Source organism: Bidens hawaiensis, unplaced genomic scaffold (assembly GCF_021521415.1).
Source record: "Bidens hawaiensis isolate Kalapana, Puna unplaced genomic scaffold, B.hawaiensis_p1.1 tig00052474_1, whole genome shotgun sequence".
In the NCBI taxonomy this organism is placed as follows: domain Eukaryota; kingdom Viridiplantae; phylum Streptophyta; class Magnoliopsida; order Asterales; family Asteraceae; genus Bidens; species Bidens hawaiensis.
The window spans coordinates 67245-92186 of record NW_027499439.1 but is presented as its reverse complement, the minus strand read 5'-3'; the positions used below and the strand labels follow the sequence as shown (position 1 = coordinate 92186).

Genomic DNA, 24942 nt, shown 5'->3' with positions numbered 1-24942 from the left:
TTAAGCAATTTCCCGAATTTAAAGTTCTTAAAATGAGATCCCCCATCACTTATAATGGTCCGAGGGACTCCGAATCTAGAAAATACGTTACTCTGAACGAAATTGCAAACGACTATGTGATCATTTATCCTAGTGGCTATTGCCTCAACCCATTTAGACACATAGTCAATGGCCACTAAAATAAACAAATTACCGTGCGAATTCGGAAATGGGCCCATGAAATTGATCCCCCAAACATCAAAAATGTCAACAACTAGGATCGGGTTCAAGGGAATCTCGTCCCTCTTAGAAATGCTCCCGAGTTGTTGACACTATAAACAGTGTGTCGCGAACTCGTGAGCATCCTTAAACAATGATGGCCAAAAGAAACCACTCGTTAGAACTTTTCGAGCAGTTTCAGGCCACTAAAATGGCCACCACACGCAGACGAATGTGCGTGTTCCAACACCGATCTAACCTCCTCCTCGGGTATGCATTGTTTGATCATCTGATCTGCACCAATCTTGAACAAGTCTGGATCATCCTAAATGTATTTTTTAGCTTGGGACATCAACTGTTTCTTCTTTCTCCTTGGCCAATGCTCTGGGATATCACCTGCAACTTTAAAGTTAACAATATGAGCAAACCATGGATTTTGTGAGACTGCCAAGATGTGCTCATCCGGGAAGACTCATTAATGGGCTCTTCTGTGTTCCCGTTTTCCACTATTATCCGGGACAAGTGATCTGCAACAACATTTTCACTCCCTTTCTTGTCTCGAATCTCTATATCAAATTCCTGCAGCAGCAAAACCCATATGATAATCCTCGGTTTTTCATCCTTCTTCTCCATGAGGTACCTAACTACAGAGTGGTCAGAATAAATTATTACTTTACTTCCCCAAATATATTACCTGAATTTATCTAGAGCATATACTACTGCTAGTAACTCTTTCTCAGTTGTTGTGTAATTTAATTGAGAATCCGAGAGAGTTTTACCTGCATAGTATATGGCAACTGGTTTCTTGTCAACTCGTTATCCCAAAACAGCCCCGACCGCATAATCACTTGCATCACACATTATTTCTAAAGGTAAACTCCAATCGGGTGATTGCAAGATTGGGGCTTCAACTAATTTCAACTTCAATATGTCAAAGGCTTTAGCACATTCATCATTAAAGTCAAACGGGGAATCCTTAAGAAATAAATTACATAAGAGTTTGGTAATATCACTAAAACCCTTAATAAACCGTCTATAAAACCCAGCATGCCCCAAAAATGATCTAATGCCTTTGACATTCGTGGGATGAGGTAGAGCAGAAATAACTTGGACCTTAGCCCGGTCCACCTCGATCCCACGACTCGACACAACATGTCCCAAAACAATTCCCTCTTGGACCATAAAATGGATCTTTTCCCAACTCACAACCAAGTTCGTTTCAACACATCTTTTCAAAACTTATTCGAGTTTATTTAAACATGACTCAAAAGATGTGCCGAAAATCGAAAAATCATCCATGAAAATTTCTAAAGACTCCCCTACCATATCTGAAAATATACTCATCATGCACCTTTGAAAGGTGGCGGGGGCGTTACATAACCCGAATGGCATTCGCCTAAACGCGAATGTGCCATACGGGCACGAAAACGTGGTCTTCTCCTGATCTTCAGGATGAATAGCTATATGGTTGTACCCGGAATAACCGTCTAAAAAGCAATAAAATTTTTAACCAGATAGCTTTTCAACAATTTGATCGATAAAAGGAAGCAGAAAGTGATCTTTCGATGTTGTCGCGTTCAGTTTTCGATAATCAATACAAATGTGCCACCCGGTTACCGGCCGGGTGGCGACCTCGTTACCTGAGACGTCCTTGATGACTTGGATGCCCGCCTTTTTCGGTACTGTCTGTGTCGGGCTCACCCACGTGTTGTCTGATATGGCAAAGATAATACCAGCATCCAACCACTTCAGCACTTCTTTCTTTACCACTTCCCTCATATTCGGGTTCAACCTCCACTAAGCATCGTGTGCGGTTTTGGCAGCCGGATCTATTAAAATTTTTTGCATCACAATTGAGGGACTGATTCCCTTCAAATACGCTATCGTCCACCCGATTGCTTCCGTGTTTGCAACCAACACCGCCATCAAAGCATTTTCCTGTTCAGAAGATAAATTAATAGCATGCAAATTATTATTCTTACCAAGAAGAGAATAATTTAAATGCTTTGGGAGCTCCTTTAACTCAACTTTCGGTGCTTCCATCATGGACGGTTTCAGTCCGGTATCAATTTTCTCGGGAAGCGGTTCCACCTAGACTGACCATAGTGGGCGGTCTCCTCGCATAGCTGCGATCTCAATCTGTTTCTCCTCCTCTTCCAGCAACTTGTATGTTTCCACCTATAACCTGTCAAACAAAAAACACGTCTCCGCTGTGCCATTTGTGTTGACGACAGAGTCGTATAGCGGGATGCACTTGTCAATGACATCGGACATGAAGCACTCGTCTTCGACTGGAGAATTATCTCCACGTGTGAAAACATTAATTCTCAGCTTATGGTTACCGGATGCCATGTCAACGATACCGTTTCAACAATTAATTTTGGCATTTGCGATGGCCAAAAATGGTCTACCTAGGATAACCGTAGGCTGTATGGTCGTTTCACCCGAGTCATAATCGAGGACTTAAAATTCAACTGGAAAATAAAAATCTTCCACCTTAACGATAACATCAGTCAGTATTCTTCGGGGAAGTTTCGGTGTCTGGTCAGCCATGACAACCGTGGTAGCGGCTGCATGAAGCGGACCGAAGTCATACTGATTGACCCATTTAGAGGCTCATGTCTGATTCGGTAAGACATATGTGTGTTTGGTTAACTAATTAACACAACTGGATGATTCAGTCTAACCTCTTACCCATTAAGCATTTAAACAAGTCTGAATGAAAAATAGACCTAAATACCCACGCTCACCACTGTTTCTTCCTTCTCCTTCATCGCTACTGCTACCACTATTCTTCTTTATCACCATCGTCGATGTGTTCAATCATTATCTAATCTCAGTCGTTGCTACAATCATTCTCTAGTCTCTCCCCGTAATTCATTGTGTTTCCTGATAACAAATATGTTGTTGCCGTGAATATATGCAGTGTGTTTTTTTAATTGAATTGTTTATGATTTGTGTATGATGATTTGCTTATAAACAATCAACAATTTGTCAAAACCAGTGAAGCAAAATGGAAAGTAATGTCAGATTATATAAGTCAAAAACATATTCAAAGTGAGTTTTGTAATTAAAGCCTTAGAGCTTTGTACATTATAATTAGAATTTTATAAATAATTTGTGTATAATATTATGGGATGGATTCTTTACAACCTTACATCAAGTTAATTTATTATAAATTTCAGTGTTTTAAAACATGTAAGTGAAATAAACAAGTGTGGCCAATCTAATACACAAGTTTGTTGGTTTACACTGAATGTATAATGTATCATAGTTTATACAAATTAGGTGTTTTCCCTATTATATTAGACCTTTAAATAGTGTTCTTTTTTGGTGCAAGACAGTTGCTTGATGAAACGTCGATGCTTTCGTTGTTGTTTGTAGGCTAGTTTTTATTGGTATTTTAACATGAATATGCTTGTTTGTCCTTTTGCATTTGTGATTGGGGAAGTTTCGTTGTCATTTAAAAATGTGTCTTATATTACGTGTTAATATAGTATAGTTGTTCGTTGTAGGTTTTTGTAATTGAAAATATTGCCATCAAAACTATATATTGAGATTAGTTTATGTGATCCGACCCTTTTTTATTTTGTTTGGTGTTGTTGGTCATGCCTGATCTTAGTTGTGGTTTCATTATTTTAAGTGAGTTGCTACCCTAATTGAGTTCTTTTTGACCCAATATGTTGTGGCGTTGCATTAGGCATTATTGTTATAATTGGGATTTCTATTGACCTTAATGTAGTTGTTTATGAACTGATATTTAGTGTTGTTGTATTGGCTATAATCTTACTTAGGTTTTTATCCTAGTATATTAGTATATTTTTTGTTGATAAAATAATATGCTTTAGTTGAATTATTGAAGTATAACACACACTTCATATATTATTCTTTTATCACGGGTACACTAATCATACATTTTCCAGTTATGAGTAGCTACAAGCAAGTCTCAGGTCTTGGTAAATACTCATAGGTAAGACCCATGTATAGCATACTCACCTTAAAATTACTTTATCTCTAATTTCAACTTTGAATCACGTTGGATAAACACAACACCCTTTTGGCCATGGATTGAAGAACAAACCTCACTTTTGGAAAATATAAACAATCAATGCACGGATTCGATTACTAGTTGTTTTAAAACTGGGTGTTATTGTTTGTCTAAATTTAGGTCAAGCCTCGTTTGATGTTTAGGGGGATTTGTTATTTGTGGGTGTATTGTTAAGTTATTTGTGTCAATGCATTCGGAGAACTATTTTTAAGATGTATTTTGGTTGGTTATAATGAAAATTTGTTTTAAGATGTATTTTGGTTGGTTATTGTTGGTGCATGATGTCAGTAGTTCAGTATATAGTGTCTGTAATCGAGTCGTTTGAATTAGTATTTTGTATTAAGCGAAGTTAGCTAACAAGTTCGCTGATATAGGCGAACTTGTTAGATAAGCGAAGTTAGTGACAACTTCGCCTGAACATGCCAGGCGAAGTTGTCGTGTTATATATAGATTAGGTTACGGCTGAATCAATAAGTAATTCATTGTATCGAGTTGTCCAGTGTTGGTGATTGATATCACGTGTTTCCAGTTGCAATACAATGTGTCTTTGTTTATTGTAACGTGTGTTTAATCGTGTTAGCTCGTATCGTCTTCTACACTCGTAACGTCTTACGTAGGGATTCCGCACCTACGTAGAACGAGATATTCCGTGTAGATCCGGCTGGGAACCTACAGTTATAACGAAAGTTTGGTTATTCAATATATTTATTCAGAACTCTAACTAAACAGAATCATTTCATTCAGCACGAAATCGTTTAGAAGGGTAAAATAGTCATTCTGCATAGTCATTCAGAGGCCCAATCTGTAACACTTGGCAAAAATTTGTCGCTAATGTAACAGTGATTAGCAATAAACTATCATTATATGAATAAAATGTTTCCTTATTAAGATTTAAGATCTTGCAAAGTCAACAAAAAGTCCAAATCTTGCCACGTAACGAGCATTACGTGGAATAACCTCGGCTGGCTGGCCTGAAAGTAAATAAATCACTAATATGATTAAATGACCCCGAAAATTCAAAATATATGTTAAAACATTAGAGATAATGTATAAACATAATTTTAGAAGGCTCGAATCACAAAAACTGAAAAATAAGCAAACGAAAGTCAGTATAGGACACAGAAAGGACCCGACACCAACTATTTTTAGAAAAATAGTTTCTATAGTCTATGTTGTCAGGAATTTGATTTCGTTCAAAGTCTGACAAAATTAACTAAAAACGGGATCCGGTTGATTATCTACAACTCGAATACGTTAAACTGAATCACCAAACAAACTACATTATAACCCAACCCTTCACCTCCTACCCCCCCCCCCTTGGTCGGCCCCCTTGTGCCACCTTACATCCTCCACCTCTCTTTCTCCCAATCATCCTTTACCATCTCAAATCTCCAATCATTACCTCCTAACCTAGACATAATGTGTTGTAAACACATGAGATAAACCACCTAACACTCTATTAACCAACTCATCAACCCTATACTCCCTTCCACTCTCTCTATATACACGGCGATCACATGCACACACACTCTATTCAAAATTCAAATTTCACTAATCACACATAAGTTAGATCAAGATCAACGGTGGAATTAGGCACCTAGGAGAAAGATTCAAGTAGAAGGATGCATCACACACACAAAGATCATCCATTTCATCATCCTAGGATCATCAAAATCCAAGTAATGTAGCTAAAGGTAGATTTCTATGTTTGAATAGATGAGATTGTGTATACTTGGGTTAAGATTGATCTTGGAGATTTAAAGCTTGTGGATGCATGCGTTCGTATATATGGTCGTATGTATGAACCCTCACATACATGCATAAATTCATCATAAAGTTCACCCTTGAATTATTGAAATAGATTAGAGATGCTATTGTTAATTAAATTTAGTAATTGGATAAATTGGGTAAATTATGGATGAATTTAATAAATGAGCTTGATGATAGGATGGATTCTAGTTGATGATCAATGAGATTGTTAATAGGAAAGAGTTGTTCATAAATTGGAAATTTATCCATTTATGGATTTACTTGAATAACTTGGAGAAATTGATGATTATTATTGATTGATGAATTTGGAAAATTGATATTGATGATAGGTTGTATGTTAGAGAATTCCTAATATATTAGTTTAGACAATACTCAAAGATAGATTGTAGAGTATTGTTAACTTCCTAATAAAGGAAGCTTTGTTGGATGCATAGTTGAGATTGTGATTTTGATATGTAGGGGTGTTCTTCGGGTTTATTTTTCGGCTTTTTCGAGTCGGGTTCTTCGAGTTTCAAAGTTTTAAATCTTAACCCGAAACCCAACCCAAATCTCTCATGGGTTTTTCGGGTTCGGGTTTTTTAGGGGTGAGTTAATCGGGTTTTAAGTATTCTAGAAAACCAAACCAAAAAAATTAAAAAACTTAATGCTAAAGTTAAAACAACATATTCTACTTTTCTTGTAACACAAATAATCAAATAATAAACGAACATAGCTTGATAAAACAATTAAAAAGAAGAATAAAACTAAGTAACTAACTCGAACCATAATATTCTTCAATCGGACGTGGTTTGGTTAAACGAAAAACATAAATTAATAATAAACAATCGATCCATAATAGTTGGAATGACAACAATCGATTAAGGTCAGATTTTGATAACCTTAGTGCCTAAGACTAAGTCTATTATACCTAAACATATATTTAATTTCAAAACTAAAAGTTTATTCGTGTTGACCCGAAACTTATAAATCAAACCTGAAAACCAACCCGAATTACGTTAGTTTGGTTTCGGGTTAGTCTTTTCTCGGGTTCGGGTTTTTCGGTTCTGGTATGAGTTTTTTCGGGTTGGGTTTCGGGTAAAAGTGACAGACCTGTTGTTATGAATGCTTAATATATATAATCTTGATAGATGATGAGTTACCAACTTGAATTATGATAGAATACATCATCAAAGTGTCTTCTGGATTGTTGTATGCATTACTTGTCAACTACTTATTAGAAATAGAAACTTTGTAACTTGAATAACAGAAAAATCAAAATTTAATAGAAAAATAGGTTGCATGAAACCTAATCAAACTAGTTGAATGAGATAGATAAGAATCATACTTGATTATAATTGTAAGCTTGGATTAGAAAAAAATATTGGAATAAAAAAGTTACTATAACTAGAAACTTTGTGGCTTGAACACTTAGAAAATTCATAAGTTGACTAGTTAATGATGAGATTCTTGAACTTTTAAATGCTTGATAAGATGATTTGAAGATTATATGATGATGGAAATGATCATATGCTTGATTGTTTGATTTGAATAAACACACATGATTAGGCATGCATGTTAAAACATTCTAAAAAGAATATAAAATATATTTGAAAAGTACAAGTTTGGCATGTTGTGATGACCATGATGATGATAAGAATATGTCTTTTGGATGTTATGATGATGTTTTTTCATATTTAAATTGCTAAGTTTGATTATTGCCATTATTAGTAAATTTAAGATACGAATTTAGGAACATAAATTTGTTAAAATGTGCTATATGATATTATGTGGTCAACGCTGGAAATAATAAGTGAATTATATGTTATAATATGTATATTTAGTTCATAATATAATTGGTGTGGATTTATTTAGTTTAAATTATTTGCCGGTAACTTTAACGGTTGAAAAATCGGCTTTTAAACGCGAATCGACACGACAATTAGGGAATTCTTTAAAACAACCCCTAAAGTTGTAAAATACTCATATGTAACATAAGTTAATATATGAAAAGAAGACAAGACAACAAAACTTGGTCCTAACGGTTCGTGTCGCGAAAACCGCCACGAAAACGTTAAAACTATTTTAAGAAAATAATAACTAAAATGAAAAATAAAATATTTTTATAAAAAAAAATCCTAAAACTTAACTAATATATATGTAACAAGTGTTTTTAAAGATTTAAAAGTAATATTTTATACGAAAGTCGACCGGTTCGTTAAACGCGAAATCTGCAAAACCAACAAAACAGTCAAAAATCAATTATAACTAATAATTATATATTTTTTTTAAAAAATTCCAACAACTAAAACTTTAATATTTTGTTTTATTTTTATTCACTTATTTATTTATATGTATTTTATTAATAAATTAGTTATTAAGACAATAGTTAACTAAACCCGAATTGTACTTACTTGTTAACTTGTTAGATAGGAGTTATGTGTTTGTGTGCTTGTGTGGTCATTAAACTAAGATTAAATAAATAAAAGATTTTAAAAAATTAAATTCAAACCAAGTTTTATTAACAAACATGTACTAACATAGGACGCACGATTTTGGACGAAAAGATTCGACTTTAAGTTTCTCTAAAACCCGTCGTTTTTAAGTGGAATGTTTTCATTGTGTTTTGGGGGAATAACATATTCTTTTATCGATTTTATTGAAGTTTTTAAAAAACATTTTATTTTACAACCCGTGTAAAAAGTGGGATGAGTCAAAATGTGGTTAAATAACTGTTAACCGAATTAATAAGGGCACAGAAATGTTGGTAGATCTATCAGGGTGCCCCTCCCCCCCACTTTCAATCGCGTTGGGTTAAAAGTGGGAATATTTTGAGTATGGTATGTTTCGAGTTATCAATTTTGATAGTCATACACTTGTTGTATTCTTGGCCCGTCTACAACAATACGATTTGTTTAAAAGATAAAATGCTACGTTTTCATGGCAAATTTGATTATTGTGAATTTTAAAAGTTTTTAATTACCAATGTTAAAGAACGGTGAAGACTAAATATTGCCGTTGCTTATGGTAATAAATTATGGCATAATGGTTGCTAAACCATTATATTGTGAGATTTATAAGTGTTCGTTTACTATTTCATGATAAATTGATAAAGTGTTGTTTACTATGATTTTCATGATGAATTGAGTTTTCGTTTGTCATACTTTCATTATATATATATATATATATATATATATATATATATATATATATATAAACTATTTTCGAATAAAGAGAACTCACCAACATTCGTGTTGACGAACGTTTTAATATGCTTTTCAAGTAAGTGATGGCTTCAAGGCGACATGGAAAAAGAGTTGGGGTTGTGTTTGAATAAGAGTGGACACTAGGCGTGTAATAAACCGTGCTTATGGCACGTGTAAACATTGATTATGTAATAAAAGATAACTTTTTTTAAAAAAAGTCAGGCTTTTATTATTAAAATATTTTGCTTTATTATGATTGGCTATTGGTATCTGTCACGACCTGAACGACTTAGTCAAAGTTTTCTGTTGCCTAGATTAAGTTCGGAACCAAACAACATTTACTGATACATCACTTACCGGTTCAGAGCCTCTTAATCATTCAGACCTCTTACTGATTCAGCACTTAATGGTTTAGCACTTACCAAACAGCCCCTTATTCATTATGTATTACGGTCATTGTCATTTGTCGAGATTGACATGTAGCATTTACTTAATTTGAGAAAAAGAGTATTACGTTAATTGTGTATTACGTTCATGTTATTGTGTAATATGTAGTTCCATAGTGTTTTACGTTTTAGGTCATTATGTTATAGGTATTCACCATTGTGTTTTACGCTCATGTCATTGTGTAATATGTAGTTTTCATTGTGTTTTACGTTTTCGGTTATTGTGTTATAGTTACGTTTTAGGTCATTGTGTTATATGTATTCACCATTTTATTTTACGTTTATGGTTATTGTGTAATATGTATTCATCATTGTTTTTATGAATTATATAATTTGTTGCTATTTTATCATTATAATTGCATATTATTATTATACAATGATGTTATCAACATTAAAAAAAACACAATGATGATTTGAAAGATACAATGACAAAAAAAACCAATGACGAAAAAGACACAATGACGTAAATTTTGTTTTAATTTTTATATAACAAAGTCATACTCGTATTAAATATAAAAAACACTTGTTATTATGATGATTTAAAAAAATATCATATAAAAATATTATAGACGTTTTAAAATGATGGATGATTGACATGTGGAGAAAGAAAACATGTATTATTACTTTAATACCCTTTTTCCCTTTGATCACAACTTGACATATGTTAATTATTTATTACTTCCCGTACTTCTCATTTTTGATAACTTTCGTCAAATAACTCAACCCTCAATTTCTATATTTGAAAACTAGTTTTTATCCCCCGTATTACGGGGGCTGTTTTACATTATTCATTTTTAATATTTATATACTTTTTTGGAGTTTAATTTTATTTATTGTAAGGAAATTTATAATATACTTAGAGTTTGATGATAAAATGGTTTCTCAAATAATTAAGATTTTATAACCCGGTTTAAAAGCTATCTAGGTTTGGTGGCCCAAAACTCCCTTATTTTTTTACTATAAAATTGTTTCTTAATTATAAATAATATCTTTTTAAAAAATCATATAATAATTTTTAGTATATCCAATTTTATAGATTTTTCACATCAATAATTTGGTGAGAATATTTTTTAATTTAATGAGATGTTATAACCCGTTTAAGGAATATTTGGGTTTGGTAAGACCCATACCCGTGAATTCGGGTCAAATGCATGAGAAACCTCTATTTACAAGTCAAGCAAATCTGACGATTCCAAAAAAAAGGAGCAACCACATCGCGACATATAAGATTTTTATGGTTTCGTTTATATATATTACGGATAGATACGACATGACATACCCTTCAAAAACCGGCTAAACTATTGCAATCAAAATTTGAAATCAAAATTGAGCAGCTCCGGCTCCATCTAATACCTAATAACCATATTAGCTAAAACATATAAAAGAAGTGTAGACCATATAACTTAAGAACTGCACTCAAAATATATGTATAAAAAGTGTAGAATCTAGATCAGTGGGCATTGTACCCCATTAATCCAACTATAAATCGATTACATTTAAGAACGTGAACAAATGTCTTATATATCGAATAAAAAGATATCCGGTATGTCTTATAGTAAATGCAACTTTTGAGACTTGGGGATGTTTAAGATTGTTTATTAACTTATTTTCACTCACTTATAATTTATTAGCTTTTTAAAAAGCAATACGGTGTTTGTGATTACTTTTGGTGTGAGAGAAAAAAGTTACTAAATTACACTTAACTAACTTACTAAAAAGTTATAAGGATGTAAAATAAAGAATCCCAAACACCACTTCAGATCTGTACATATTGTTGTTGATCATCACAACCTTGTATACATACATTTTACCAATGTTTTAAAAATCGATATTTTACTTATACCGGATTGGACTAAAAAATGGTACAGCCGGTTGAACCGGATTATACCGAAAGTTTCAACCGGTTGAATAATTTACCTTATAATTTCCTATAAATATAATTTCAATCCAAAAATAACCCAAAATAAATGATTATATGACAAAAAATAATCAAAAGTTAATCCATATTACAAAAATAATGCAAAAGCACTCAATTTTATAAAAAATAGTCCTAAGTTTTACACGTTTAAATGCTAATTGTTGGGTTAAAAGTAATTTTGAAAAAATATGGGCCGCAAATATCAACAATGTCTTGGACATAAAACCGGTTTCCCGGTAAAAACCGGTATTTTAGACAAAACCGGCGGTATGATATTCTAGCAAACCGGCCAAAAATACCGGACTCAAAATACCGGCATGATGTGCGAAATCCGGTTTAACTGGTTCAACCGACCAGTTTGAACCAGTTTTTAAAACACTGCATTTTACAGCAACAACAGATATACTTTTTCAATGAGACCCAAATTTTTAATAAAGTGATCCAAAAGGTTAAACCTGTCATGGCTGAACCAATTTAGGTCTAATCCGGTTCTCACTTTATATGTCAATCCGAACCAAATCTAAAACAATAGGGTCCATATAAAAGTAAAAGTTAATCCACCTTCGTCAACAATTAGGTTTTAATCAAATGAGTAATGGATGTTCATATTGTAATCTAAATTGATTTTACCGTGAAAGAAGATATACAATTAGCTAAACTTGTTTTGCAATTTGAATAGTTTGCACAACCATTTGATAAATAAACGACAAAACCGGTTCTTACATAAAACGATTAGCGAGAACCGACTTACTGGTTTACTACAAAAGGTTTCGGTTCTCGATACATTTTCATTCGTTTTATGTCCTGGTTCAGTTCTTGCGGTTCCGAACCGTTGAACAAACCTAGTCACGCCACAATTCTTTTTCGGATTATCGATCGTTACAAAAGCCTATGATCGCCCGCCATATCTAGATGATATATTTCCCGGACGATATCGAAAATTGGTGTTTTTTTTCAAGAACCGGAACCGAGCAGGAACTTGTTCTGGGTATGCTCAACAAAAGTCAAGAACCGGGTCAGGTGGGAAATCCGGGTATGATCTGGTTTTTGATCGGTGTTGACCGAGTTTTTATAGGGTGGGGTCCGGGTTTTGACTAGGTAACGGTGGAACTAGTTCCGGGTCCGGGAGAAACTGAAGCCTGGTTCATACCATCGGGTCGGGTCCGAACCCGGGTTTTATTACACCTCTTATTTAGGTTTCTTGATGTGAATGGGCCGTGCTGGGCGAGCCCATGTAGTGAAGTGTAAAAGCCATATTGACAATAATATTACTGGACTAGTATGAAAGCCCAAAAGTTTAGAAGCGATGCTCACTATAAAATAGAGCCCTAAACTGAAACCCTAATCGTTTTCTCCGTTCGCCGCACGCCGAGGTATGCTTCTTCATGCACTCCAGAGTTTGAATCTTCTAACTCTAGAGTTTGAATCTTCCAACGATTGATTATCATAATCCGCTAAATCTTATGCTGAAGCTTGTATATTTTGATTTCATATGTCGCCAATTGCTAAAATTTTCACATTACGATTTGGCAATCGCAGATGTAAATCAAACTTAAGGAAAATGAGTTTTTTTTTGTGTGTGTGTGTGTGTATCTCGGATGTCTTGTGTTTGAATAAAGTGTACAATTTGCATTTTGTTATTAGGGTTTGATAGAAAGCTTATGGTAGGTAGTTAGGTGATAGCAAGTGTGACCCGGAACAACGCTACAGATTTAAATCGCTAGTCATTGGTGCAAACGGGTCATCGAATGCCAGGTTATCAGTGGTTCAAATTACATTTAAATGGGTCGAAAAGCAAACCGGCGTGAAGACTCCTAGCTATCCAATCCACATTTCATGGAGTAGCTTCATATTTAATTTTCAAGTTGTTTATTTTACTAAAATAGTTCTTTTCTTTTAATATTTAACGTGTCTTTTTAATTAGTGGGTAGAAGTTAATTTTTATTTCTTAAAGACTAGGAACATGGGTAGCAGTTTAATTGTTTCCAATTTCCTTATGTACCTACTGATGAATGTAAGAAGTAGTTTAAATTAATTCTCCAATGCTAGTTCAAGTGTGGCAACTTGAATGGTGATCTTTGGAATCTAATCATAAGTTTAGGTGGTGATTTCTGCATCTTAAACGTGTGTTAGACGCCCTTCAGTTTGCTTCGGTGGTGTATCTGTATCCGAAAACGAGCCGTTGATCTATCCATTTTATATTCGAATTAAAATTCTATTCGTTACCGGTGATTTTCCTATCATTAGTTGTAGTTAGAATCTCAATACTAGTGCTCTAGAAATCGCTAGTGCTAGTTGGGCGGTGGGGTTGGGGCTATCGATTGTCTTGGATTAATCTGTAACTGATTGGAATTTGTGTGTATATATTTACTTATAAATTCCAAATTTTTTATAAAAAATTCTGAATTTTAACTGTTGTTGACCATAGCGTATAATCGACGCCTAGGCGGAATTTTTACAACCATATTCAGGATGGATCAATATTTTTGTTGGAAAGTTCAGGTTTAGATTTGGTTTAACCTAAGAATAGAGTTTATTTTTTTATATTAGACTATTGATAAATGCACTTGATGATTCGGTTTAGCAAGCTATAAATTAAGTTAGTTAGTTTTGTATATGGTCTTTTTGTTTAAATGATTGTGAAAGTGACATGCTTTTACATTATATGTAGGTAATGGCTCCGAAGCAGCCGAATACAGGCCTTTTTGTTGGATTGAACAAGGGTCATGTTGTCACCAAGAAGGAGTTGGCTCCTCGCCCATCGGACAGAAAAGGGGTAGACTATAAATTTTGTGATTTTGTTTTTTTTTGTTGGCTTATCAATGATGTGATACTGAAGATTGTTATTTTTGTATAGAAAACAAGCAAACGAGTCCACTTTGTGAGGAATTTGATTCGGGAGGTTGCTGGATTTGCACCATACGAGAAGAGGATTACTGAGTTGTTGAAAGTTGGAAAGGATAAGCGTGCTCTCAAGGTGGCCAAGAGAAAATTGGGTACCCATAAGAGGGCAAAGAAGAAGAGAGAGGAGATGTCAAGCGTTCTTCGCAAGATGAGGTATTTTTCTTTGTTTTTGCTTTATTTTCTTGATCTAATCCAAAATGCTAAATGTAAAAAATTTGTTTTTGTTTGAATTGTGTTGTGTTTAATTTGCTGTTTTTATAACTAATTTTATGAGTCATTTGCAGGTCCGGTGGAGGCGCAGAAAAGAAAAAGTGAGAACTTTGTTGGCCCCGATTATCTACTAGTTGCAGCCTTGAATACTATTTGTTTAGATAAACAGTTTTCATCAAGGATATAGCTTAAGCGGACTATAGTTTATTTGTGACCAGTTTATTTGAATTGGTATTCATTTATCCCTTTTATTTTGAAGAAAATTATCTTCGTATAAGTTTTGCCCAAGATGTTTTTTTTACATCATTTGCCTGTTGATTAGTCTTATTTTTTATTCTTTTTGTCGTTATCATCATTTTCATCTGGTGATTCATCAGCAAATGATAAAAGTTTAGCAATTTAATTTTGGTTGAAAGCCTATCGGTCCTGTTTGATTCAGCACTCCATCGCCATCTCTGACTAGTTTTATTGGTGGCACTATTTAAGAAACAAACAAAAAGATTAAATCATTTTCATCCCTAACCTAGGTCATAACCTCAACCTAAGTCACAACCCACCTTTAAATTAAATATTCTTTTCTATTCTTTAAAACAATTTGTTTTTTTATATAATTTGATTTTATTTAATAATTTATATTATTTAACTTATTTTAAATATCTAAAAACACTGTCTTGTTTAGTTTATTTTTATGCATATTTTTATATAAATTTTATTAAAAACAAAACACTTTTAAAAATATGTATTTTTTAATATTATCATATGTAAAATTCAAGCCCTTTTTTATAGAATTATGATATTATTTTTTTCTAATAATTTTTTATGCTTAAAATAATATTGTTTAAAAAAATAAACATTTTTTTTTAGTTTTAATAAATTTTATAGAATAATTTAAACCTAGTAAGATATATATGTATTAAAATAATTGGTTTGGTTGGGTTGTGAATAAAAGTAAAAAAAGTATGATTAGGTTGGGTTATATATATGAAAGAGAGAAAATCGTTTTTTGTTAAAAAGTTGGGTTATGTTAGGTTGCTAATAAAGTTATATCTTTCTCTCTCACCTTTATCCCATACCACACCACCATCATTCCACCAACATCATCGCACCAACCACTTCCTTGTTTTCAAAACTAGTTCCTACATTAACTACACATCCAAAAATCTCACAAACCAGACATCCAAAAGTGTGATTCATCCAAATGCAAACATGCCCACCAGGTGGTTGGTTAAATGCCCACAACAAACTGGTCAAATTGAAACTCATACATCACAGATTTTGAGAGAGATGCAAGCAAATTATATTATATATATATATATATATTTAAAAAGGCATCAATGGTTTGTGAGATGAAATGCACTGTAGCAAATTGTACAATTTCTGAAGCATGTTTTACAAGCTTATTTTCACATATACTTCTATAACATTTCCCAGCTTATTCTAGCACCTTCCACCATCATTTCATCGTTTCTTTTACTTTCTTTCCAAATTTTCATTTCCTCCCTAAAGACACGAGTAACTGAGTAAGTACAGTCGATTTAGGGTTTATGTGACCACCCTCGACCTCCGATTCTGTTCTCTTGGATTTATCTCTCTCCGGAGTGAAACAGAGGGGAGCAGGTGATAGACGATGAAGGAGTCGCCCATGGCCTCCGGCCGGTGATGGCGAAGTGGACACCAACCACACTCTTTTGTAGAGAACACCGATTTCCAGGTATAATTTCATCATCTCGCAAGTTTAATTTTAGTAGCGTATGGTTTAATTCCTTTTTATTCTCTTGCAATTAAGGTAATAATAGTATGTATGGTTTTAATGGATCTTTCAAATTAAACATTTACTCCTATCTAATCATTGTTTAATTTTACTTCTTTTAATTTGTGATTGATATTTAGTCAAATTTGTTGAGGTAGGATTTGTATAGTTGTGAGATTTATGACCATTGTATGATACTTTATGCAATCAACATGTTCGAATTACTTATGTACTGTTTGTTGTTGTTGCTGCGTGTGTTTATGGTAAATAATAAAATTTGTGTAAATAAATTTAATGAAAGATGACTACAATGAACTAGAAAACTGAAGATGAGACTGTTGTGAACTATTAAATAAAACTTAAATCAAACATTGGAAAGATTATAAGAATGAGGATTTCCTCCACTTGGCTATGCTTTTTCATGGACCATGGTACATATAAACATGCACATATATTTGCAAGTCAATATTATATACAGTAATGTTTTTGTAATATATTTATATGGGCTGTTATGTTGGACATAAAAGAGTTCTAACTAAGATTTAATTTCTTAAGATTAAAGCATAAACATATTCTGCATTCACAGAGAGTTTTGAATGATGCGTAGGCATGCTATGCATGTGTACATCTTCCAAATTTGTAAGTAAGATTATTAATTTTGATTACTTGTGATATATACAGAGTTTCCCGATTCGATGCATGAGCCAGAGTTCATTGATCATACTGAATTTGTTTACATGTCAATTTGCAGATTTACTTGCTAAGGTATGCTACTTTGCTTATGTTTAAGTTTTTCTTTTTTGTAATTAGCAAATTTCCAAACTTTTATTTACATGAGTCATGGTTTTTTCATCATTTTTTATTAGTCTGGCTGATCTTTACTGTACCAAACACACCAATGAATGTAAATAATTCAAAATTAAAAATTTGATATGAATACTCATACAATATCATATACAGGAGATCGGATTTAAGACCTTTATTGGATATTGTGGAACCGCATTTGAGAGTGTAGTGGTGGGATATTTGTGGCAATGCTTACCCTCATTACAAAACGTAAGAATTAACATTTTTCAACATATCTCATTTAATTTACTAAGATAAATGACATGTTTTATTTTTAAAGTTTTTATACTTCTGTTACTTATTATTTTTATAGTTATCACTTGTAGCATCAAACAAAAACACCAAGGAAATCAATTATCCTGAGTTACATGACGAGCAACTGCAATTTATCCTGCATTGTCGTTAATCCAGCATATCAAATTAATCCAAGTTCCTTCAAGTGTTAATCCAGCATACCAAATTAACTCAAGTTCCTACAGGTGATAATTCTTAGTTGGGTCTGACATGAAAGCGGAACACCTTTGTAGTTTGATACATAAAAAAGCCTATGTACATACAATGATACACCAATGTTATTCGTGCTTTAACGCGCTGCATTTAAATATATACAGTAGAAACTCGATAAATTAATACTCGATTATTTAATAAACTCTCTAAGATAATGTTTTTTGCCGGTCCCGACTCGGGGACAGGGTGCTAAATTAATAATTCGCTAAAATTATAAGATAATACGTTTTTAGTAATTTCTTTAGACCCCATATAAAATATAAATTAATAATTCCTTATATATAGCTTATTACATGAATGATTTATGAAGGTTTCTTGAAAAATGACTCAATTGTCTTTTGTTTTTTGTTGAAATCAATTTCCCCTTGAATCTCGTCTTTAATTTTCTTAGCATGGTAAGAACTTCTGGTGTTGTTTTCTCATAACTCAACAAGAAATTATTCAATGTGATTGCCGCTTTAATAGCTTCGTTTCGCGAAGGCGGGAGATTGAAGGTTTCTTTCAAATAGGCCGTTCATTTGATATACATGCATTGTATACAATAATTAAGTGGAAGTTTGAAAGGTGTTTGTAAACTAAGTATTCTACTATAAATTAATAAAATATTAATTAATGTATAAATTAATAATTATTAATTTATCGATTAATTAATAACTCTTTTAATTAATACATTTTGATGGTCCCAAGTGTATTATTTTATAGAGTTTTTACTGTATATTGTTTCTTTTTGTTGTTCATAAATTATGAATTTTAAGCTAAGACGTAATGTGCAAAACGAAGCCAACGGAAAATACCGCCACAACGAGAAAATGAGGTCTTTAACATGCAAAAAAATATGTTACCAACTCGGCCCGTCGCAAAGCGCGGATACATTTACTTGTTACCTTTAAATAACTTATTATGGTAAACTAAAATAGAAAGAAATCTCGGAGTTTGACTGCGACAAATAATTTTTATTAGCAATATCTTTGTCGCTCAAATTCAATACTAATACTGGTCTTGAGCTTGTGGCACAAGACAATGTTCCAGTGAACTGAACCAATGGAGGGCGGCGGCGGTGGAAGCCGGCTGTGATGGAGTGGTGAATGCAACGAGAGGGTGGGGTGGAGTGTGATGGGATATATCATATATGAACAAAATTTTCATTTTACCACCTGAATTTTGATAGAATGACATTTTTACTCTAAAACTAACCAGAATATTGTTTAGGTAGAACTTAGAATGACATTTAAAATCCAATAACCCTTTATATTTTTGTTGTTTTATATAATCTTTATACGTTATTATAATAATGTATCAAATGATATAAATGCTCATGTAGTGTTTGTGCGTGCCAACAAAATTTGGGTTGTGTGAATTCAAACACAAGTTGTATATAAATTTTGTCGTGTTCATGTTGTATTTTGGGTTAACATGATAAATATTCATTCGTAAATAACTTATAGCTGTAGCTGAAAAAAAGTCTTTTTATGATGTTTGTTTCTTTAATCCTTTTTATCATTTATCTTTCATAACAAGTGTAACAAGTAAATGAGTTTATGTAACACTTTTTAATAAAATTTTTTATTAACATTTAACACATACCAAACTACATCTGGATAATGGATAAGCGAGTAACAAGCTGCGCCGCTATCCCCTTTTGGATCGCAAAGCCTATTTTACTAAATATCAATCCTTGGTTCCTTGGGCTCTACGAGTCACTGTGGACCAGCTTCTGCACCCGCTCCAAAAAGCGAACCGCTTCGGGAGCTAGGGATCCAAATGTGTCGAAGGCAAATGGAATGAACACGTGCTGATTCTCCAAACACGCTGCCTCATGCTTAGCAACCTTCCTAGATTACGCCCTCAAAACCGCCTGTCTCGGAACGAAGCCACTGTCTCTCAGCCCCACCAATGGGGACACCCCAGTGAGATCGACACACGCATGCTTACCCCCTGCCTAGCCAAACACAAGAACGTCTGCATGACGCAATGTAGATCTTCCCTCTCTTGGTTTCGATGTGATGAGCAATGAAGAAAATAATAAAAATAAAGTAACTAAAGTATCCAGGTTTGCTCGAAACAATCCATTTCATAAATTATAGGTAAATTGGATTTAAATAATCCAAATTATTAACTATTAATCAATAATAATCCCAACTAACAATCTAACTAGTGACAATCCTAACTTTTAACTTTATTACCAATAAAAATTCAAAACTAACGAACTACTAACTCCGTTAATTTTTTATTACACGAATGACCCCTATACTTCACGCATGCACCTAAATGACCATTAAATTTTAATGGGCCGTCTAAACTTTTTTACAATATACAGATTTATATTACATACATAAATATGTATGTATATAATATAAACCTCTGTATTTCCGATCACCACCACCCGCCTGAATTACCATTGAATGTCGCCACCACCAGTGGTTGCCTCAACCTCCGTGCACCACCCTAGCATTTAAATCGACAATGGAGAAACGATTTTTAGGCTAGAGAGGCGATTTCAGAATTGAGAAACACTAACCCTACTGCAGATGAAGCTTATGGCAGGAATCGATGGGTTTATACAGGGCGGCGTTTAGGGTAAAAAAGTGTTGATTGAATTGATAAGTGGTGGCCGGAGTCGGTCAAATGGAATATATGTAAATGTTGCCGGAATGTGAGGGCGTCGGCGGGGGGGGGGGGGGGGGAGAATTGGTAGGCTTGAGTCTATGTGGAAGAAGATAGCTGGACGAAGGTGATTGTTGGCCGCTCGTCAGAAAGCATAGAGTCTAAGGGGTGGTGGTAGACGGATTAGGTAGAGAGATAGTTAGAAAGAGAGCAAAAAAAAATTGGACATGGTGGCGACACACGTTGGTGGTCGCCGGCCGGAGGTGGTAGTGGCGAGGAGCAATGGTGGTCGGGGTCGGGTTGGTGGTTGTGGTTCGTGGTTAGAAATACACGGAGATGGAGATTGTAAGACATGGTTACTACTTTTTAGGTTTTTATATTATATAGACAGAATTACAAATTTTGTCCTTTAAAATAAGACGAATTACGGTTCGTGTCCTTTTCTAAGTTTCCTTGCAGGCGGTGTACTTTATACTTTTTTTTCCTACAAGTTTTGTCCTTTACGCTAACTGGGTTAGAAAAAGTCAGTTAAATGCCCTCACGTGAGACGCATGTGAGGGCATTTTTGTCTTTTCGTCTACCTGCAACTTCTTCTTCTTCTTCTTCTTCTTCTTCTTCTTCTTCTTCTTCTTCTTCTTCTTCTTGCAGACCACCATCACCATACCACAACCACTCCGACCATGGATTTCCTCAAACACCATCACCACCGCCACCACAGGTCCGCCACCAACCACCGCTCCATCTCCGACGCCGACTCCCATCTCCGACGTCGACTCCCACTCCGGTCGAATCCCTTCTTTCCAAAACCCTAAACCCCTCTCACACCCAGAAACCCACAAAACGACGGTCAATTCCCCTCGTTCTGACGGCCAGAAACCCAGAAACCCACAAATCCCCTCTCACAAATCAAATCAATAAAATCAATATTCTAATATATTGAAGCATCACACCACACCCAGATCGTGTTCATCTTCTTCATTTCTTCATATGTGAACCACCCGCCGGAGCACGACACAGCTGACCCTTCATCCAGTGGCCCCACCTCTCCACTTTCGACGAGTCTCCGGCGAAGTCCGCCGCCGGGTCATTCGGATCCGGACCTTCCCGGAGCGGCGACAGGGCTTCCAATGGCCTTAAGCTGCCGGATCTTGACATAACGGGTTCGGGTTGACCCGCATGGTGGCTGCTGCCTTTTCTTCTCCGGAGCAGGCCCGAGTTGGGTGAGCCGCTTTGACTCCGACCGGGTTTGGGAGCCCGGTTTCTTGACCTGCCTGGAGATAAACCTCGTACTACCTCGTCCTTCAATGTGGAGAAAAACCCTTGTTTTTTTTCCATGATTAAGGTTAACCCAGATGGGATTTAGTTTTAGTGTGTGAGTGGGAGTGTGAAGTGAGATGAGAGAGAAAAGAAATAGAACGGTGGTTGGTTTGGTGGTTAGGTAGTGGTGGTGTTGGTGTAGTGAGAGGGAGGGAGGGAGAGAGTAGAGAGAGAGAAAGAAAACGGGAAGAGAGAGAGAGAGTATATATTTAATATCTATTATTTATTTTTGTTATAATATATTAATTTATTTTTTAATTATAAATAACTACCAGTAGACGAAAAGACAAAAATGCCCATCACATGTCTGGCACATGTCATACTTAACTGAGTTTTTCTAACCCAGTTAGCGTAAAGGACATAACGTGTAGAAAAAAAAAGTTTAAAGTACACCGCCTGCAAGGAAACTTAGAAAAGGACACGAACCGTAATTTGGCTTTTTTTAAAGGACAAAATTTGTAATTCTGTCTATTATATAAATAAATATAACGAGGTTGGCCCATTAAAAAATTTAATGGACTTTTAGGTGAATGTGTAAAATATAGGGGTTATTCGTTTAATTAAAAATTAACGGGGTTAGTAGTCCTTTAGTTTTAGATTGTTATTGGTAACAAAGTTGAAAGTTAGGATTACTTACCACTAGTTATATTGTCAGTTGGGATTATTGTTGAACGATAGTTAATAATTTGGATTATTTAAATCCAATTTTCCTAAATGATAAACCGTTTATAATTTGAAAAATGAATCTCACTTTAAGCTATGTGTAGTGGAGGAGCTACAAAATGGGGCGTTTTGCGTCATGTGGCGTACAGTCAGCAAATGGTAGGTTTTTGTTTTTCGGGTGTAACGGTGTTGTAGCCTAATATATATATTTACACACACACACACACACACACATATATATATATATATATCACACACACATAATAATATAATAATAATATATACACACACAAAGCCGGCGACAATAACCCCCCTTTATCGCCCCTAAAATTGCCCGGGGGGGTGGCGGTGTTCTCGCTCATTCTCGCCAGAAGTTTCTCAATGTTGACGCCCACTACATACTGCCTTAGGAGTGGGGGCATTCGCATAGTGTAAAGTAAGCCTGCGGGTAGTGGGGCGCGGCCCACGGGACGCGGACGACGTGGCAACCGCGCACACCACTACCATCTTTGCGTAAACGGGGGCGCGGTTGGCCGGTGCAAGCCGGTCCATGAGGCTCAAAAGAGCCGTTCGGGATGTGGAAGTGCTCAAAAGATGCGTTGGATGGTTGGGTTTTTTTTTGTTTTTTCAACCTATAAATACTAATCCATACACTCCATTTTAGTTGAAACTTACCTCATTCTCTCTTATTCTCTTAAAAACCACACTTTCCCTCTACCAAAACTATATTTCTCTCCATTTTTATAAATGACATCGTCTTCATCTTCCAATTCTTCCGAAGAAGACGAACTCATTTGTCAAGCGGTTCAAACGACGATATATTTTTTGATCGATCGAAAACGTCCCCCGAACCTCATTATTCCGGCAACCACGTCTTCATGATCGAAAGACTGCTAATGAAACTTTGATACGTCACTATCTTAGCCCCGATCCCGCATATGGCAAGGAAAGTTTTAAAACCCGTTTTCGAATGACTAGACGATTATTCATGCGTTTAGCAAATGACTTGCCGGAGCACTTTGAGTATTTTCAAAAAAAGGATGACGCTAGAGGTAATCCCAGGTTCACGGCTACTCAAAAAATTTACCGCCGCTCTTCGGCAAGTAGCGTATGGTGTTGGCCCGGACATGTTTGACGAGTATCTACAAATGGCTAAAAAGACTGGACGTGATTCGCTTAGCCACTTTTGTAGAGGTATATAGTTTTAATATAATTTTATTATTTACATTTATTTATATAATTTTAAAAATTTATGTAACTTATATAATTTTAATAATTATATTTAGGGGTCATATCACTATACAAGCGGAGATACTTACGTAAACTAATAATGTATGATATCCAACGCATATATGAGGTGCACGATGAAATGCATGGTTTCCCCGGGATGCTCGGTAGCCTCGATTGTATGCATGTTGGTTGGGCTATGTGTTCTACTGCTTGGCGAGGTCAATTCCATCGAGGTGATCACCCCGACCATACTATTGTACTTGAGGCGGTGGCGTCACATGATCTTTGGTTTTGACATGCGTTCTTTGGGGTTGCCAAATCAAATAATGACCTCAATGTTATCGATCAATCACCGATAATCGGGCTTTTTTTGCAAATGGAGAACACTTCAAGTACGGGTACTACCTCGTTAATGGTATTTACCACGAATGGGGGACACTTGTTCAAGCTTATGCGTCTCCACATTCTGACAAATGAAAGTACTTCACGAAGACACTAGAATCGACAAGAAAAGATATTGAAATAGCGTTTGGAGTTCTAAAGAAAAGATGGGCAATGTTGGCGAATCCAATAAGATTTTGGACAAAGGAGAAGATAACGGAAGTCGTCATCACGTGTGTAATCCTATATAACATGATACTAGAAGACGAGGGTCACGCTATTTGTCAAAACTAACATGGTGATATTCCAAGAAAATAATCGACGATCGCCAATGAACAACGACTTGACAACTTAAATATCATCAAGAGCCGTGAGATACACGGCAACCTTCGGCATGAATTGGTCGAGCATTTGTGAGATAGAAGACCCGATAATCTTGTATTAGACTAGTAATTTTTTAAATTATTTATTAATGTAATGTTTTATATCATTATTAATGTAATGTTTTAAATTATTATTAATGTAAAATAATGAATTTTTATTAAAAAAGTAGTATTTAAAAAAAAATTCAATCAAGCCTCGGATCACCTGGACTACTACACTGAACGAAACCAGTTATTCAGATAATTCATAAAAATAGGGGTAGTGGAGCAGTTTAATAACCGTTAAGTAGGATTAGTATTTGTAACCTATTATGCGTTTATTTGGGGGTCGATGTTTATGTTAATTAAAATTAGGGTTTGTTAACCTTGTAAACTGGAGATCACCCATCTCGAATCGGGCCACTATCCATTTTAAATTCAGTATTCAAGTTCTTAATATTGAGGTTCTATCATTTGGTTCCATTGCCGGGAAATTGAATGACGCATACAACCCGGAATCTAGCAGATCAATTAGCAACCATTGCGGCACAATTAGATGATATTCTTGCCACTTTTAGGGACGATGTTGAAGAAATTAAAGTTTGG

General features: G+C 34.8%; 1 protein-coding gene and 1 long non-coding RNA gene across 2 annotated transcripts; both read left to right on the top strand.

Moving 5' to 3' along the window:
• Positions 1–14191: 14191 nt before the first annotated feature.
• On the top strand, positions 14192–14904 carry LOC143599652 (large ribosomal subunit protein eL36y-like). The gene is made up of 3 exons (XM_077077561.1): positions 14192–14338; positions 14420–14619; positions 14751–14904. Exons 1-3 carry the CDS (start codon positions 14237–14239, stop codon positions 14779–14781), a joined length of 333 nt encoding a protein of 110 aa, XP_076933676.1. The 5' UTR covers positions 14192–14236; the 3' UTR covers positions 14782–14904.
• Positions 14905–16149: 1245 nt separating this feature from the next.
• Positions 16150–17871, top strand: LOC143599651 (uncharacterized). The gene is made up of 5 exons (XR_013147329.1): positions 16150–16387; positions 17108–17191; positions 17387–17482; positions 17599–17711; positions 17752–17871. It is a non-coding gene; the product is annotated as an uncharacterized LOC143599651 (long non-coding RNA).
• The last annotated feature ends 7071 nt before the right edge of the window (positions 17872–24942 follow it).

Coding starts and splice junctions, on each gene's coding strand:
- LOC143599652 (XM_077077561.1), top strand. CDS start 14,237: ATGGCTCCGAAGCAGCCGAATACAGGCCTTTTTGTTGGATTGAACAAG. Junction 14,339..14,419: donor GCCCATCGGACAGAAAAGGG/GTAGACTATAAA, acceptor ATTTTTGTATAG/AAAACAAGCAAACGAGTCCA. Junction 14,620..14,750: donor AGCGTTCTTCGCAAGATGAG/GTATTTTTCTTT, acceptor AGTCATTTGCAG/GTCCGGTGGAGGCGCAGAAA.